This window comes from Pelmatolapia mariae, linkage group LG4 (assembly GCF_036321145.2).
Source record: "Pelmatolapia mariae isolate MD_Pm_ZW linkage group LG4, Pm_UMD_F_2, whole genome shotgun sequence".
NCBI classification, from domain to species: Eukaryota; Metazoa; Chordata; class Actinopteri; order Cichliformes; family Cichlidae; genus Pelmatolapia; species Pelmatolapia mariae.
Window position 1 is genome coordinate 6683919 of NC_086230.1, and position 18063 is coordinate 6701981.

General features: G+C 41.2%; 1 protein-coding gene across 1 annotated transcript; it reads right to left on the reverse strand.

The window, feature by feature from the left end:
- Positions 1–1364: 1364 nt before the first annotated feature.
- LOC134625878 (ferritin, middle subunit-like) lies at positions 1365–2972 on the reverse strand. The gene is made up of 4 exons (XM_063471209.1): positions 2684–2972; positions 2126–2272; positions 1825–1950; positions 1365–1714 (listed from the first exon to the last, which is right to left on the reverse strand). The coding sequence occupies exons 1-4, from the start codon at positions 2783–2785 to the stop codon at positions 1559–1561; spliced, it is 531 nt and encodes a 176-aa protein (XP_063327279.1). The 5' UTR covers positions 2786–2972; the 3' UTR covers positions 1365–1558.
- Positions 2973–18063: the final 15091 nt, after the last annotated feature.

An 18063-nucleotide genomic window follows, 5' to 3' on the forward strand; every position in this document is an offset into this window, starting at 1 on the left:
AATTGAATTGAGACCTCCAGCCTGTGGCTGTTGAGACATTTTGTTCAGAATTTTAATCATGGATACTTCCCAAAACATGGGTATAAAACTGAGCAAACACCCGGATTTTTAAGAGAAGAGTGAGAGAGGATTTCTTTGTGATGTGATTTTATTTCTAGATAACATTAATACAAGTGAATAAAATGACTACAAATCTTTCTTTGAATTTAATTCCTGAAAACAAATGACAAAACAATACAAATGTAGTGTAGCATGATATGATGTATGAATCACAGCATCAGAAAACTGTACAACTCGTTTCAGTTGTTCTTCTGTATTTGGAAGAAAACTTTTGAAAAATAATGTTTAGTTTTTGTTATTACTGCATAAGGCACAACAAGGTAAATAAAAAAAATTCAGGGTGTAATCTAACACACCTTTAGTTCATTTTAGATTTTACTTGATTTAAAGAAGGAAATGATTTCACTCTGCAGTATGGAGTGTCTCCAGTAGATGGCGATGGTGCATTACAAAAGTAATTTCCATAACAAGGCAAACAAAGATTTGTGCCAAATTAAATGAACACCCACCCAAAATTTATAGTAAGACATTGGATCACATGTCCACGTGATTCCATATTTTCATGTTAATTATTGGCTGTTATATTAAGATGTTTACATCAATCAATATAGTTTTGCTGTTTGGGATGTGTGGTGCTTCATGGATCAGAATCTTTGTCATTGTGCTTTAAGAACAAAAATTGTATGCAAGTGAAAAGAGCGCACTGTTAAGATATATATATATATATATATATATATACATACACACAATAGATTGAAAAAAAATAAGTATATACAAGACTGTATATAAGAGTGAACAAATGAAGTTGCCATGGTGATGTCCTGCAAACAGTTAAAGCATCTAAGGCCACCTGAACATTTGACTTCTGATATTAAACAGACATTTCTAATCAGACCTCCTGCTCAGTGCAGATCCTCTGCAACCGCTACAGATTTCCAATTACAAGTTCGCCTTAGGCTGCTGAATAGGTGCACCAAATAAAGTGTAGGTCAAGTTGAGACTTCACTGGGGAGAAATCCAAAGGATATCCAGTAACATTTACATCTGATATGGCCTTGTTTGTATTTGGTCCCAATGTGTACAAATATTAACTCATACACCTTCTGAGACGACCTTAGTCAACACTATAATCTGACAAAGTCGACAAGGTAATGAAGCAGTGATTTATTTAGTTTTTAGACCGACTGCTTGAACTAATCAGGAAAATGAGTCACAGATGCAGACAGACCAAAGATCCAGCTCAAAAATGTTTATTCAGATGAACAGATCAGAAACATGTCCAAATGTCAGACAGCTTAGAAGCAGAGCCATACCCTGATAACATCCATCTCTCCATGTGACATTTCACACAAAAACACCACAACATACAAGAACTGATGCCAGCTTTACAGTCAGGAAAGAAATCATTCTCAGTGAAACAGCTGGAGCAGAAGTGAGTTTACTTCAAAGCCTGTGTTGTTAACATGTTGACTCCAGGCTCACTTCTAGGTCTCAGCATTTAGCTCTTGTCACCCAGAGTGTGCTTGTCAAACAGGTACTCTGCCATCTTGTTTTTGTGGGCATCCATGCGGGTGAGGTTAGTGATGTGGTCACCCAGCTTCTTGATGGACTTCACCTGCTCATCCAGGTAGTGGCTCTCCAGGAAGTCACACAGCTGGGAAAACAAACCAAAATTACAGTTAACATTTGATGACTTGTCAAACATACACCGCATGAACTGGTTCAGTCTTTAACCCCAAACTCTTCCCTCATACTCCCACTTACATGAGGGTCATCATGCTGAGAAGCCAGCTTGTGCAGGTCCAGCAGAGCCTGGTTGACTTTCTTCTCCAGCTGCAGAGCACACTGCATGGCCTCCAGCCCGGTGCCCCACTCGTCACGCTCTGGTTTCTGCACAACAAACGATTCTGTTAAAGACTGAACACTTGTTTTAAGCTTTGTGTACACATTACACACTAATGCAACAACAGGAAGAGAACAAGTGTCATAACACTGCTCATTAATCCCAGTCTGTGTTAGAGACAGTCAGGTATGTCACAGCAGGATTAGTTCAGTTTGTACACACCTTGATGTCCTGGAGTAAGATGCGACCTCCTCTCTTGTTCTGGAAGGACAGCAGCTTGTCAGCGTGCTCCCTCTCCTCATGGCTGTTTTCCTTGAAGAAGTGGGAGAAGCCTGGCAGGGCCACATCATCACGGTCAAAGTAGAAGGCCTGACAAATCAGACAGGTTATTAGTACACAGTACCAATTATTCTGCAAATAAAGCATCGTGACAAACAGTTATGGAGACAGACATGATTCATCACCAATAGTTTAGCCGGTTCAGACCGAGATAACTGCTGAATTCGAGACTAAAGAAAAGCCAAACTAAGCATGAAGCAGCATTTGGGTTTTTCAGTGATGTGTTTGGGGTGAAAATACACTCCGCATCTGGCAACCTGCCCATCTGTGATAAACAACCAACAAACGAGCTGCGACTGAAATCATGCATTACTGAAATTAGCAACATACCCGACTTTACATTTAACGACTGCATTCCCTGTTCTCTTTGTCTAGCATTCAGCTAATATAGCTTGAGATTAAGGTTATTATAGACATCAGTATCACATAAATTGTTCTCACCATAGAAGTGTAGGTGTAAGACGCAAACAGCTCCATGTTCACCATCCGGTTAACGGCGGCCTCGCAGTCGCGGTGGTAGTTCTGACGCACTTGGGACTCCATTTCGGCTGGCGTTTCTTGTACTTTTTATTAACAAAAACGGTACAAAAATAAAGCTTTACGTCGAATTTATCTGTAGTGTTCAAGTAGAAAAGGTTTTTGCTTCCGAAGTGCAGAGTAGCTGAAATGTAAAGCGGGACGAAGACAAGAAGTTCCGTTCAAACACTGTTGAAGCAAGAACTCCTCAAAGATTTCTAAAAAACGGCACACTCGCGGGTCCCTGTATTTATACTCCACGAGGCGCTCGCGACAGATGTGACGTATGTTTCCGCCAATCACTGAGCACAGGTGTAACAACTGTGACGCAGAGAATGAAGTTGCATTTTTTTCTCCTCCTGATTCGTAGAAAACTCATCATTAACTTTAATGTTTAATGTGGCCTGCTGGCAGATATTCACGTGCAATGACAAAGCATTTTCATATTTCAACAGGAGGTAAGCAAAATATGTAAATTATGTAAAGATTAATCTTAAAACACTAGATGAAGATACACATTGTACAATATTCATGTATATATTAACATATCATTTGTTACCTCACACAACCTGGTATATCTCCAACACATTTCCCAGAGTCTGTTTGTTTTACACACGCAAATCTTATTACAGTACAGTTGTTATTTTGACACATTTTTTTGGTTCTAGCTTTTTTATAGCATAGATGCAAGAGCGAGAAACCAGATGACATCATTATGTAGCACATATAGACACATCCATAGAAATTAGTATAATTGTGTAATCAGAACCATGTGTCAACAAGAAGTGTTTTCCATGACCTCAAAGAAAAACCCAAAATACTTTTATTAATTTTAAGAAAAAGGAAACTTTTCAATATATAACAAAAAACGAAGAGCTTGCTTATTAATTTTGATCAAAAAATAAAATCAAAATCATTAAAGTTACACTAAAAGAAATGTGTGGTTTAAAATTACATTTTAAATTGTACCTTAAAATGTTACCTTTAATGGTATCTGGGCAAATGAAATGTACTTGACTGGTATATATATTGAGTTCATAGAAAGTACATTGACCTTAAGGATCACATTATTTGAACAGATACACCTTTGATTTTATATATTTCTGTTGCTTTTTACTCAGATATATTGCTTCATGTTTATAAGTGTATGTTCCAACACTGTTAAACCAACAATTACGTCTGTTTCATGATGAGGCAGCTTTTTCAACTCAAGTGTTATAACTAAATATTTTCATCCTGCATGAAAAATTGTTAAAATTAGCAAAATGTTATCATAGTGTGAAGACAGCAATCTCATAGCTTAGTGTTCTGTGAAAATTGACAACACAGCAGAGATCAAGATAAGTAAGGAAGAGCTAAAGGCAGATCCACAGTCCGTACATCTTTGTACTAAAAAGTATCACAGCTGTTGATTCAGTTCATTTTTACTGATGTATCTCCAAATCACAGTTGCCTCAGAGCACTTTATAATGGAAAGTAAAGACCCTGTTTCAATTCAGTTCAATTCAATTTTATTTATATAGCACCAAATCACAATAACAGTTCACTCAAGGCTCTTAAAGTGTTTTGAAAACGTGGATTAACACAAAATCAGATAGCACCTTTAAATGCTTTGAATGAATACATTTTTATAGTCATAATTTTCCTTTCCTTTCTAGCTGCATACCTTTTCTCTGTATACATTTCCAGTAGCCATTCCATTCCCAAGTATGATCATAAAGTAAGAAAACAGATAGATTATAGATTATTAACTAAGGCCGGAATGATGATTGCTTCATATAATCCAATAGGGTTTTTTTCCACATAACATTAACAACAACAAAGAATGACTACAGATATAGATTTGAATTTGTTGTGCAACAAAATTTAAATTAAAGGAAAGGAGACACTGTGTAAGCAGTTATAGATATTGTCAGTCCCAGTTGTGTTTCACCTCACCAGTAAACTGCATTAGTTGGTTGCTGATGGTGTTGTAGCTCTACCTGCCAGAGTTAGCCCATCCTACATGTAGGTCACTAACTAATAATTCAGTATAACCACACAATGAAAATTATGAAGTTGTTACAATGTTGTAATAAAGTTTTCTCCACTTCAGTAGTGTTGTCCAACCTAAACAACCTAAAGATTTCTCCCCTGGTATAGCTGGCACACTCGCGGGTCCCTGTGTTTATACTCCACAGAAATCTGTGGTCCCCACATGCTTCAAGAGATCCACCATCATCCCTGCGCCCAAGAACAACAAGCCTTCATGCCTGAATGACTGCCGGCCAGTTGCACTGACTTTGGTGGTCATGAAGGTGTTTGAGAGGCTGTTGAAAAACATCATCTCCTCCTCCATCCCAAACACCACAGATCCGCTCCAGTTCGCCTACCGACCCAACAGATCCACGGAGGACCCCATCGCCCATGTGCTGCACACCACCCTTAGCCACGTGGACAAGAAACAGGGTAACTACGTGAGACTGCTGTGTGTTGATTACAGTTCAGCATTTAACACAATAGTGCCCTGCAGACAGCTCACAAAGCTGAGGGATCTAGGACTCAACAGCCGTCTGTGTGCATGGGTGTTGGACTTCCTCACTGGCAGAACTCAGGTGGTGAGGGTGGGAAGGTGTGTCTCCGACAGCATCACCATCAACACGGGAGCACCAGAGGGGTGTGTACTGCTCTACTTCCTCTGCACTTCAGGTTATGTGGCCACCCATGGCTCCAACACCATTGTGAAGTTTGCTGATGACACAGTGGTGTTGGGCGCCATCTCCAACAGTGATGAGGCGGCCTACATGGATGAAGTAAAGAATCTGGCATCATGGTGCCAGGATAACCACCTCCAGCTGAACGTCAGCAAAACAAAAGGGGCTAGTGGTTGACTTCAGAAAGAGTAAGCACAGAGACTACAAGCCCATTATCATTAACGGAGCTCCAGTGGAGAGGGTACAGTCTCTCAAGTACCTCGGTGTCCACATCTCCTCAGACCTGACATGGTCTGCCCACATTCAGGTCCAGTCCAAAAAGGCTAGGCAGCGACTGTACCACCTACAACAACTGAGGAAGTTCAGGGTCTCTCCAGGGAACCTCAGGACTTTCTATACAGGCGCTGTGGAGAGCGTCCTCACACTGAACATCACATCCTGGTTTGGGAACAGCTGTGTCAAGGACAAAAAAGCTCTTCAGAGAGCTGCTCTCCCCTCCCTACAGCACATTTACACCAAGAGATGCTGGACCAGAGCAGCTGAGATACTGAAGGACCCGTTCCACCCCAGCAATAAACAATCAAGCAGAAGGTTCCACACCATCCGGGCAAGAACAGAGAGGCTCAAGAGGAGCTTCTACCCTCAGACAATCCGTGTGATAATCAGCTTACCATCAACCATCACGAACTGAGACAGGACTCGCATATTCCCATATGATGCCTGATCCTTCTGATTTCATTGTGGCACAAGTCACTTTAACACCCAACTCACACAATGTACATTCCCAAATTTTGAACTGTAAATTTCCAGATTGTTTTATTCTATTTAACTTAATGTATATAATTCACTCACTTGTTGCACATAATGTTCTCTTTGTATATATCTACTTACTTACTGCATATAATGTTTTTCTCTCTCTATTTTGCACAGTCGAGGAGTGTATCAGGTCACATTTCACTGCGTGTTATACTTGTAAAACTATGTACGTGACACATAAAAGGATCTTGAATCTTGAATCTTGAAAGTGCTCACGACAGATGTGATGTATGTTTCCACCAATCACTGAGCACAGGTGTAACAACTGTGACACAGAGGATGAAGTTGCATTTTTTTCTCCTCCTGATTCGTAGAAAACTCATCATCAACTTTAATGTTTAATGTGAACTGCTGGGAGATAGTCACATGCAATGACAAAGCATTTTCATATTTCAACAGAAAACAAACAAAATTTGTAAAATATGTAAAGATTTATCTCAAAGCGCTAGATGAAGACTTCTTGATGGACATCAGAGATGTCCACATGCACATGGTACGATATTCATTACTTTTTCAATATGTACAATACTGTCCAAAAGTGTTGAGTCAAATGATTTACATCATTAAAAAAACTAAAACTAAGAAATGTATCTTGTATCAGTCTGTTCATGTAAAAGTAGCTCTTTAGATTAAATTTGTCCTTGAAGAGTCTCATTGCAGCTGAGGTATACGTTTAATGTCAGATATTAATCCTTTCTATGGAGAATATATGTAGGGGTTAAATTTACTCATGATAGTTCTTTCATTGAAGACCCAAAACATATACTGTAAGCTTTAATATGCAGAGGCAGTACTTTTCCACTTGCAGTGCTGTCCTTTGTGTAAAGTGCCCGAGAGACCTGCCAGTCTTAACAGGTGTGCTGGTAATCACGTGTTCTCAGTACGAGGACGGAGCCTGCATTTTCTTTGCTGCACCCTTTCAGCTTCATTTTCCAACAATAAAGTGAATGTAACCCAAAGTAGTGCTTTGTGTGGACAAACATCACTAGACTTGCTTTAAAGCAGTTACAATGCTATTAATACAAATACTTTATTTGTAGGAATGAAGTCAACATGAAGAAACACACAGCAGAATGAATGAGGGCTGGTAGGCAGAGTGAATGAAAGGAGAATTGCAGTTAAGTCCACTGGAACTCATTCATAGACAAAATCTGACACTGGTGTGGGGTGTTTCCTTTACACAGAGCAGCCTGCCCAGAGACAAAGGGAATTAATTCCAGGAAAGAGCAAAACATGAAACCTGGATCAAGGTTACAGAGGCAGAGACACTGCTGACACAGCGATCTGGTGCTGACTGAGGAAGAGCTTCAGCCTAAGGACGGTAGCTGTAGGTGACAGTGCAAGTCACAGGTGAGTTAACCAATCAACAGTTACCAAGTATTCCTCTTCAGGAGGGCAGAGAGACACATGGAAGGGATCCATCAGTACATACAACACAACACACACATAGACAGAGAAGAGGACCAGGAGACAATGACACTCCCACTGCAGCTGATCAGGGAGTTTTTAGAACAGCCTGTTAGTAATGAACTACAACAATTCAGCCTAAAATTAATAAATGTATAAACTGGTTTGGTTTTTATGAGAGAGAAGACTGTGAGGGTGCTGAGAAGCATCTCCCTCACTAAGGTGAAGCGCACACAAACAATGTCTGACAGGAAGTTTTGATTTTGTTATGCTTTTGTTTTGAAGTCCATTAAACACTCTCTGATTTAGTTAGTTTGTATCTTATTTAGCTAAGGTTTGTTTGTAATCAGATATATGTGAGGTATGTTAGAATTACTGCAGTATTTCACTGTATGGATCTTTCGTAGCTGGACTGTGTCGGGGGGAAGTCTTTTCAATTTTATTGGTGGTGGTATGACAGGCATCTATTTAAGGAGGGGTTTTTGAGAGGCTGGGTTGTTCATCTTTAGATGTGTCGCTGTTGAGAGTGTTAAACCTCTGTATCTGTATAAGAAATATATTTAGAGCTCTGAAAGACGTCTGAAGGCTCGTGTGGTTGTTTTTCCCCGTCTGGCCCCCTTTCACATTACCTTGTGACCACTGCATTTTGGTGTCAGGAGTGGGATGTGGTGCTTCGTGAGTGGAGGTGGACCATATTAATAGCTGCAACATGGGTCTTAAATCGCAAAGCAAAGCTCAGAGGAGGTGGAGGAGGAGGAGGAGGTGGCAGAGAGAGGACTGCCTGGAGGAGGGCGCTGTAGGAGGAGTGCCCCTGATCTTGAAACCTAGGGTGACAGGTGAGAGAAAGAATAAATAAAGCAAGATAAAAGATGGTGCCAGATGCAGATCCAAATGAATAATCTTCCAGATGATTTAGAGCAGCAACAAAGTGCAGTGGGCCAGTCCCAGGAGCCTTCGCCGGCCTGGCAGCAATTGAGAGAGGAAATGATGATCCCGCCCAGTGTTCCAAGAGACCATGAAGGTCTCTTGCTTCTGGGGGGAAGCAGTGATACCAAAGCTGGAGGTAGGCGATCAACTGAAGGTTTTTCAGGGAGTTCGTGAGAAGTGGAACGAAAATCATACATGATTCCAAACATTTTTTACAAATAAATAACTGCAAAGTGGGGTGTGCGTAATTATTCAGCCCCCTTTGGTCTGAGTGCAGTCAGTTGCCCATAGACATTGCCTGATGAGTGCTAATGACTAAATAGAGTGCACCTGTGTGTAATCTAATGTCAGTACAAATACAGCTTCTCTGTGACGGCCTCAGAGGTTGTCTAAGAGAATATTGGGAGCAACAACACCATGAAGTCCAAAGAACACACCAGACAGGTCAGGGATAAAGTTATTGAGAAATTTAAAGCAGGCTTAGGCTACAAAAAGATTTCCCAAGCCTTGAACATCCCACGGAGCACTGTTCAAGCGATCATTCAGAAATGGAAGGAGTATGGCACAACTGTAAACCTACCAAGACAAGGCCGTCCACCTAAACTCACAGGCTGAACAAGGAGAGCGCTGATGAGAAATGCAGCCAAGAGGCCCATGGTGACTCTGGACGAGCTGCAGAGATCTACAGCTCAGGTGGGGGAATCTGTCCATAGGACAACTATTAGTCGTGCACTGCACAAAGTTGGCCTTTATGGAAGAGTGGCAAGAAGAAAGCCATTGTTAACAGGAAACCATAAGAAGTCCAGTTTGCAGTTTGCCACAAGCCATGTGGGGGACACAGCAAACATGTGGAAGAAGGTGCTCTGGTCAGATGAGACCAAAATGGAACTTTTTGGCCAAAATGCAAAACGCTATGTGTGGCGGAAAACTAACACTGCACATCACTCTGAACACAGCATCCCCACTGTCAAATATGGTGGTGGCAGCATCATGCTCTGGGAGTGCTTCTCTTCATCAGGGACAGGGAAGCTGGTCAGAGTTGATGGGAAGATGGATGGAGCCAAATACAGGGCAATCTTGGAAGAAAACCTCTTGGAGTCTGAAAAAGACTTGAGACTGGGGCGGAGGTTCACCTTCCAGCAGGACAACCACCCTAAACATAAAGCCAGGGCAACAATGGAGTGGTTTAAAACAAAACATATCCATGTGTTAGAATGGCCCAGTCAAAGTCCAGATCTAAATCCAATCGAGAATCTGTGGCAAGATCTGAAAACTGCTGTTCACAAACGCTGTCCATCTAATCTGACTGAGCTGGAGCTGTTTTGCAAAGAAGAATGGGCAAGGATTTCAGTCTCTAGATGTGCAAAGCTGGTAGAGACATACCCTAAAAGACTGGCAGCTGTAATTGCAGCAAAAGGTGGTTCTACAAAGTATTGACTCAGGGGGCTGAATAATTACGCACACCCCACTTTCCAGTTATTTATTTGTAAAAAATGTTTGGAATCATGCATGATTTTCGTTCCACTTCTCACGTGTACACCACTTTGTATTGGTCTTTCACGTGGAATTCCAATAAAATTGATTCATGTTTGTGGCTGTAATGTGACAAAATGTGGAAAAGTTCAAGGGGGCCGAATACTTTTGCAAGCCACTGTATCTCAGGAAGTACCTTGGTGGTCCCGCAAAGAGAGTGGTTGAAGGATTTCTCCTAGTGGGCACAGATGAAGCGTATGACGCAGCTTGGGAAGTGCTGGAAAGGCATTTTGGAGATCTGTTCACTATAGGAAAATGCTTCAGAGACAAACTTCACAATTGGCCTAAAATAAGCTCCAAGAATGGAAGTGAGTTGGGAGAGTTTGCTGACTTCCTTAGAAGTTGTGAAGCGGCGATGCCACTCATAAAGACATTAGAGGTTCTCAATGACTGTATGGAAATTCAGAAACTCTTGCTGAAACTTCCAGACTGGTTGACAACAAGATGGAACTGCACAGCTATGAAAATAAGAAAAACCCTTAATGGAGAGTATCCATCATTTCACATGTTTACGGATTTTGTAACCACTGAAGAAGGCCTAGCATGTGATGCCATAGCTTCAATGCAAGCAATGGCAAGTCACATAAATCCTGTGACCTGCCTTTACTGCAAAAGAAATGGTCACACACTGGATAAATGCTTCAAATTCACGGAAAACTCAGTCCAGGATCGTATCAAGTTTGTACAAGCAGAAAGGCTGTGTTTTGGATGTTTAAAGGGGGGACATCATTCTAAGAAGTGTGATAAAAGGAACACGTGTGAAAAATGCCAGAAGAAGCATCCCACGTGTGTGCATGATGACAAGTTTGTAGAGCGTACAAGGATAATGCCTGCAACGAATGATAACTCTCAAGACAAGGACGAAGGAGATGAACAAGCAACCGCAATCTCCAATAGAGTAACTCAAGTAACTTCAAGCACACTGACATCCTCCATTCTACCTGTCTGGGTTTCATCCAAAAATTACCCAGACAGAGAAGTTCTAGTATATGCCCTCCTCGATTCTCAGAGCGATACATCCTTCATCTTGGATGAAGTAGCCCAGGATCTTGACACAGATAAGAGTAAGGCTAATCTAAGACTATCGACCATGACCGCCAAGTCAACAGTCATACCATGTGAGAAGCTGGTAAATCTTCAAGTTAGAGGCTACAAGCAGGAAAAGAGAATTACATTGCCACCTGTCTATACAAGAGAGTTCATCTCTGTGAACAGATCACATATCCCGACGTCTGAAACTGCTTTAAACTGGCCTTATCTCGAAAGGCTGGCAGATAGGTTACCTCCAATGCTTGAATGTGAAGTTGGTCTGCTTCTTGGCTTTAACTGTCAGCAAGCCCTTCTTCCACGAGAAGTCATTGCAGGTGAGGAGAATCAGCCTTACACACAGCAAACTGATCTCGGCTGGAGCATAGTTGGTTGTACGTCTCAAGTTCAAAATCACAATGATGATATTGGCATAAGCCACAGAATCATTGTTCGAGAAGTTACTCCTGCATTACAACAAGCAGTTGACTTCAAGCAAGAAGTGCATTTTTGAATAAAGAACTCAAGTGAAGGAAGTCAGTCCAATTGATGTAATAAAGGCTTTGAGATCTGATTTCTCTGAGCATGCAACAGATGACAATCCAGTCTCTCAGGAAGACATTTTGTTCATGTCAAAGGTGACCAAAGGCATAAGACAAAGGGAAAACGGTCACTATAAACTCCCATTACCATTCAAAACCGACAACCCGAATCTCCCAAACAACAAACAATGTGCTGAGCATAGAATGTCTTCGTTGGAAAGTCGGCTCAGAAGAGATAAGATATACTATGAAGATTATGTCAAGTTCATGGATGACATCATAGCCCGTGGAGACACAGAAAAGGTCCCAGAACAAGAACTGGATAATGAGGCAGCATGGTACATACCACACCATGGGGTCTACCACCCCCACAAACCTGAGAAGATACGTGTGGTTTTTGATTGTTCGGCCCGTTTCCAGGCGACATATCTTAACGATGACCTTCTGACTGGACCAGATCTTACCAACGCACTGATCGGAGTGTTATGTTGATTCAGAAAGGGCCCCATCGCCATCATGTGTGACGTGGAGAGGATGTTCCACCAATTCCACGTCATCAAGGAACATCAAGACTATTTGAGATGTCTTTGGTGGGACAAAGGCAATTTAAACTCTGAGCCTTCAGTGTACAGGATGAGAGTGCATCTTTTCGGAGCAGCTTCATCTCCCAGATGCTGTAATTTCGGACTCAAACATATTGCTTCTCAAGGTAGAAACAGATTCAGCAAAGAGGTTTTTACGTTGATGATGGACTCGTTAGTGTGACATCAACAGCCGAAGCGATACAGTTGGTAGAAGAGTCAAGGGCACTTTGTAAAACAGGCAACCTACATCTGCATAAGTTTGTGTCGAACATAGAGTTGGATGTCTCGAGACCACTTTTACGTGGTCTTGGTCTCGTCTTGGTCTCGACTGACTTTGGTCTCGGTCTTGGTCTCGCTGTTTCGGTCTTGCGTTCTCAAATCGACATAGTGTTCGGGAGATTTGGAGTCAACCATCAGCGGAGCGGGGGGTTGGCTTACTGGGCTTAAGCCCGGGTCATTTTTTCAGAAGTGGGGTCTTTTGGAGTGTAATTTGTTAGTTAGATGCCTGACTGACAACTGTATAAAACAAAAACAACACACGAAGCACAGAGTGCACCGTCGTAAATTCCCCCTAATTTTGGTATGATCCAAGCTCAGGCACTAGGTGACTGAGCACAGCACCCATGTGAACGAGGGGGGAGAAGCTGCTGCCTGCGAGTTTGCTGCAGACAGAGGAGAGCTTAAGTTTGACCAGGTACCAAAGCAAATCATTCATACTGTACAAATAATGTAAATATGACGGTGTATCACAAAAGATTGATATCAAACTGATCACTTGGTTGCGTTACTTGCTCTTCGAGTGAATCAACAAATGGATAAATAAAAAGCCGAACAACAATGCTGATTTTTTAGAGAGTCTTAGCTTACATTTCATATTTTCAGTTGTTACCCTCCACGGCTAAACAAACTCTCTAAATTGGTTTCAATTGTGTACTGATGAATACAACAATGGACATAAGGAGCTTCTTTCAAAGAAAAAACTCAGGTAGATGTTATTTTATATATTATGCTTTGTATGTTGTTCAGTATATTTCTATGCAAAATGAGGAATTTCAATACACAGCAGTATATTCACAGTTGAAACCAGATATTTACATACACTTTAGGGAGAAAACATAAAAACTTTTTTTTTACTGTTAAACATCAATTTAGAGTAAACTTTTTTGTTTTAGATAAATAAATATTGAAATATCTTTTGAATTAGTTAAATGTCAGAATAAAAAGAGGGAGCTATCTATTTTAATCACTTTCATCAAATTTAGGAGTGCATATACACTAAGTTTATTGTTAATTAATAAGAAAACTCCAGACGATTCCATTCTGAGCTTAAGAAGCTTCTGATAGGTTAGTAGAGTCCATGTGAGTAAATTGGTGGCACACCTGTGGATGCATCTAAGGCAAAACACAGACCCTGTTTCTTTGACATGGGAAAATCAAGAGATATCAACCAAAACACCAGGAAAAGAATTGTGGAGCTCCATAAGTGTGGCTCAGTTTTGAATACAATTTGGTGCCATTTACAAGTAAGAAATACAGATAGTTTCTCTCTTTACTCTTAAATTTAACAAATATGTTTTTTATATTTATCAATCTAAAAAAATATAAACATTTAGTCTGATTTGATGTTACAATTAAAAAAGTGTTTGTGTTTTTATCCGAAGAGTATGTAAATATCTGGTTTCAACTGTATATTTGATGATGTTGGTGTTTGGCTCGATTGTCAGCACAAAGAGGGAGAGAGAGGAACAGAGAGGGAGAGAGAGAGGAGAATGAGGACAGAACAGAGATGGAACAAGAGCCAGGTGAGACACACATGTTAGTCAAATGGTTGTTTGCCAAAACTCATCAGAACATGTATCTAGTACCTAGTGTAACTTTTTAGATACCATTTGTTACTTTTCAAATTCTATATTTATTAAGTTATGCAGGCTTGTTTGCACAACAAGGCTAAATAATTATATAAACCTTTCTGAATCTAAATAGTGTACTTTGGTAGAATTAAAAAATAAGTGTAGTGCAGGTCTATGATGATTTTTAGTGCTACTATCATCTAGTTTTGATTCTGGTTCTGTTTTGGTTAAGTCCTAAGTAGTCCTGATTTTGAACTGTTGTAGTCCTGTTTTAATTCCGGATCAGTTCTGTGTCTGGTTGAATTGGGGTTTAGTCCCTGTGTCTTGATACAGCCCCGACTTTGTTCTGCCCTGCTGCTTAATTAAAAAACTAGTTTAAGGTGTCCTGCATATGTGATTTTTATGAAGTCATTCTTTTTTGAACAAAACTCAAAACAGAGCCTATTAATCTTTCAGTCATTTCTACCCTCACTTAATTTCCTTTCGCTGCTCAGCTCTCACACAGTGGCTCAGCTATGCTCCAATCCCTCCATATTGTGGCCAATCACATGCGAGGATATAGGATAATATCATTATGTGAAAAACAGAGAGGGTGAGATACGCGACAGTCAAGTGGAGCATCCGTCTGTCCTCTCAGTAAGTGAGTGAGATAGTAGACAGCGGTGGGGAGGGCTGTGCGAAAGCAAAAACACATAAATATGCCTGACACCCGTAAACGTAGCAGCATCTGGCTGCAGTTTAAAGACTTTTTTTGTCTCGGTCTTGGTCTTGGTCTTGGTCTCGTCTCGACTTGGTCTCGGTCTTGGTCTCGTCTCAACTTGGTCTTGGTCTTGGTCTTGTCTTGGTCTCGATACCCTCTGGTCTTGGTCTTGTCTTGGTCTCGGATTAGGCGGTCTTGACTACAAGTCTAGTCGAACAATAAAGGAGTGCTTGCAGCTATTCCCCAAGAGGAATGAGCTCAAGCCAAAGACCAGGACATGGCTCTTGGAGAGCTCCACATTGAACGTTGAAGACAACCCATTGACAAGGAGAGGGGTGCTCTCGATTGTTGCTTCAGTCTTTGACCCCCTTGGGTTCATTGCCCCATTCATGTTAATTGGAAAGCAAATACTCCAAACGTTGTGCAAGGACAAAGTTAATTGGGATGAGGCTCTCCCAGATCACATTCTACCACAGTGGGAAGCATGGTTGAGAGACCTGCCCAAGCTGGCAGCTCTGAAGATCCCACGAAGCTACTCACAAGATGTCAACATTGTGCAGTACGAATTACAGTTTCTCGGATGCGAGCCTCAATGGTTATGGTGCATTTTCATACCTCAGAGCAAAAGGCAGAGAAGGACAGATCAGTTGTGCACTCGTCATGGGTAAGGCGAGAGTTATGCCCATTTAGCAAACAACCATCCCAAGGCTCGAACTGTCATCGGCTGTGACTTCAGTTCGCATCGCAGATGTGATCAAACGAGAACTAGACATCCAAAATCTACAGGAATATTATTGGACAGATTCACAAGTCATATTAGCATACATAAATAATGATGCTAAAAGATTTCACACATTTGTCACCAATCGAATTCAACGAATAAGACAAAGCACAAGTCCTGGGAAATGGCAGCATGTCAGCTCAGAGGAAAATCCAGCTGATCAGGCCTCAAGAGGTTTAAACGCTACTCAGCTGAAAGATTCAAACTGGTTGAAAGGTCCTGATTTTCTTTGGAAACAAGATCTTCCAGTCAAAGAGGAAATGGTGGGAGAGGTTGAAGAAATGGATCCTGAAGTCCGTAAAGGCCATACACACACTGTGCATTCAAAGGAAGCAAACCCAGTGCTAGAGCGTTTAAAGAAGTTCTCCAGTTGGTCGAGAGCTATCAAGGCTATTGCCAGGCTCAGACGATTCATCAAAGAGTACAAAGGTGTTCGACAAAGAACGAACAAAGTGACAGATCTTGAAGAAAGAAAAGACACAGAATTGTTTATCATCAAGCTAGTGCAAAGAGACGTCTTTACTGAGGAAATACAGAAGATCAGATCTCAAGGAGAAAATTCTCTGCACAAGCGCAACAGACTAAAGCAGTTAAATGCCTTTTTGGACAAGTCGAATGTTCTCAGCGTGGGAGGAAGATCATCTCAATCAGCTTTACACTATGATGTAAAACACCCTGCAATTCTCCCCAAGGAGTCCCATGTGTCAGCCCTACTCATCAAACACTACCATGAACGTGTACATCACCAGGGAAGAGGGATGACAATAAATGAATTGCGGGCAAATGGCATATGGATTTTAGGATGTGGGAGTGTTGTTTCTTCACACATTTACCACTGTGTTAAGTGCAGAAGATACAGAAAGTCTACAAATGTCCAACAGATGTCGGATTTGCCAGAAGTGAGAACAGAAACGGCGCCTCCTTTCACGTACTGTGGTGTCAACTGATTTTGTCCATTCATGGTAAAGAAAGGAAGTCAAAAGGTATGGACTATTGTTCACATGTTTATGTTCACGAGCTGTGCACATTGAAACACTAGATGACTTATCGACAGATGCCTTCATGAACGCTCTTCGAGTCCTGATAGCCATAAGAGGTCCTGTCCGACAATTAAGATGCGACCAAGGGACAAACTTTATGGGTGCCAAAAGAGAGTTTTTGGAGCTAATGAAGGATATGGATCAAGAACCACAAAGAGCTATTGGTTGTGAATTTGTGGTGAACATTCTGTCAGCTAGCTACATGGGGGGTGCCTGGGAACGCCACATTTGAACAGTACGAAGTGTACTGACAGCGATGCTGGACAAGTTCTCAAACAGACTCAATACAACTCGTCTAAGAACACTGGTTTACGAGACAATGGCCATCATTAACAGCAGACCTTTAAGTGTTGAGTATCTTAATGATCCCTTGGGACCGGAGCCATTAACTCCCAATCACATATTAACGATGAAACCTTCAGTTGTTCTTCCACCTCCAGGAGAGTTTTGCAGAGAGGATTTGTACTTGAACAAAAGATGGAAAAGAGTACAATTTCTAGCAAATGAGTTTTGGCAAAGGTGGAGGCAAGAGTATCTGTTAAACCTCAAGCGGCGACAGAAGTGGCAGAACGTCTCACGAAACCTGCGAGTAAATGACATCATGATACTGCAGGATGATAATGCTCCAAGATGTAAATGGAAATTTGCTCTAGTAGTAGAGGCTATAGAGAGCCCAGATGGCAAGGTTCAAAAGGTGAAGCTCAAGACCAGTGAAACTACCTTTGACAGGGGAAAACCACTGACAAGGCTGATATATCTGGAAAGACCTATTCACAAGGTAGTGACTTTACTGGAGACTGACATGCAAAGTGAACCAGACTCTAATGTTGACACTCATTAGAAAATCACATTGCAAACAATGAGTGATTTTGGTGGGAGTGTAAGTGTCACAGAAATGGCTTATGTATAAAGAAGGTTAATAGTTGGTTCCAGCAGTTAAAATGTTCTTGCTTGTACATTTCTGTTTTTGTTGCACCGCTATTATCGCGAAGTTTGGGCGTGATAATATAGGCTGTGAGGCCCACGTTTAATAATCACGCTGAGTTCAGTGAGCTATCTGCAAAAGCCTGGTTAGTCTACCAGCTGTACAAGAATGCACAAGACTGTAAAGTTATTCTTCTAGGACCTCCGAAGTGGCAGGCAGCCACAAGGTAATTTTTTTTCTTAAAGCACAAGTGTTACTTTTAATAGACTGAAGCGCTTAAAGCCTTTGTGTTTTATGTTTGTAGTTTTCACGGCATTCAATAAATGCAGCAAAGCGCCCGTCTTGAAGAAGCCGTGCCTGTGTTGTCATTTCGGAGTTACAATAATGAATTACAATAGTTAAGCACAGAAGTATTAAATTAGAAACTAAATATAACAGCTGCTGGTTATGCTTCTAATTTTTGGTTGATATTGTAGTATTT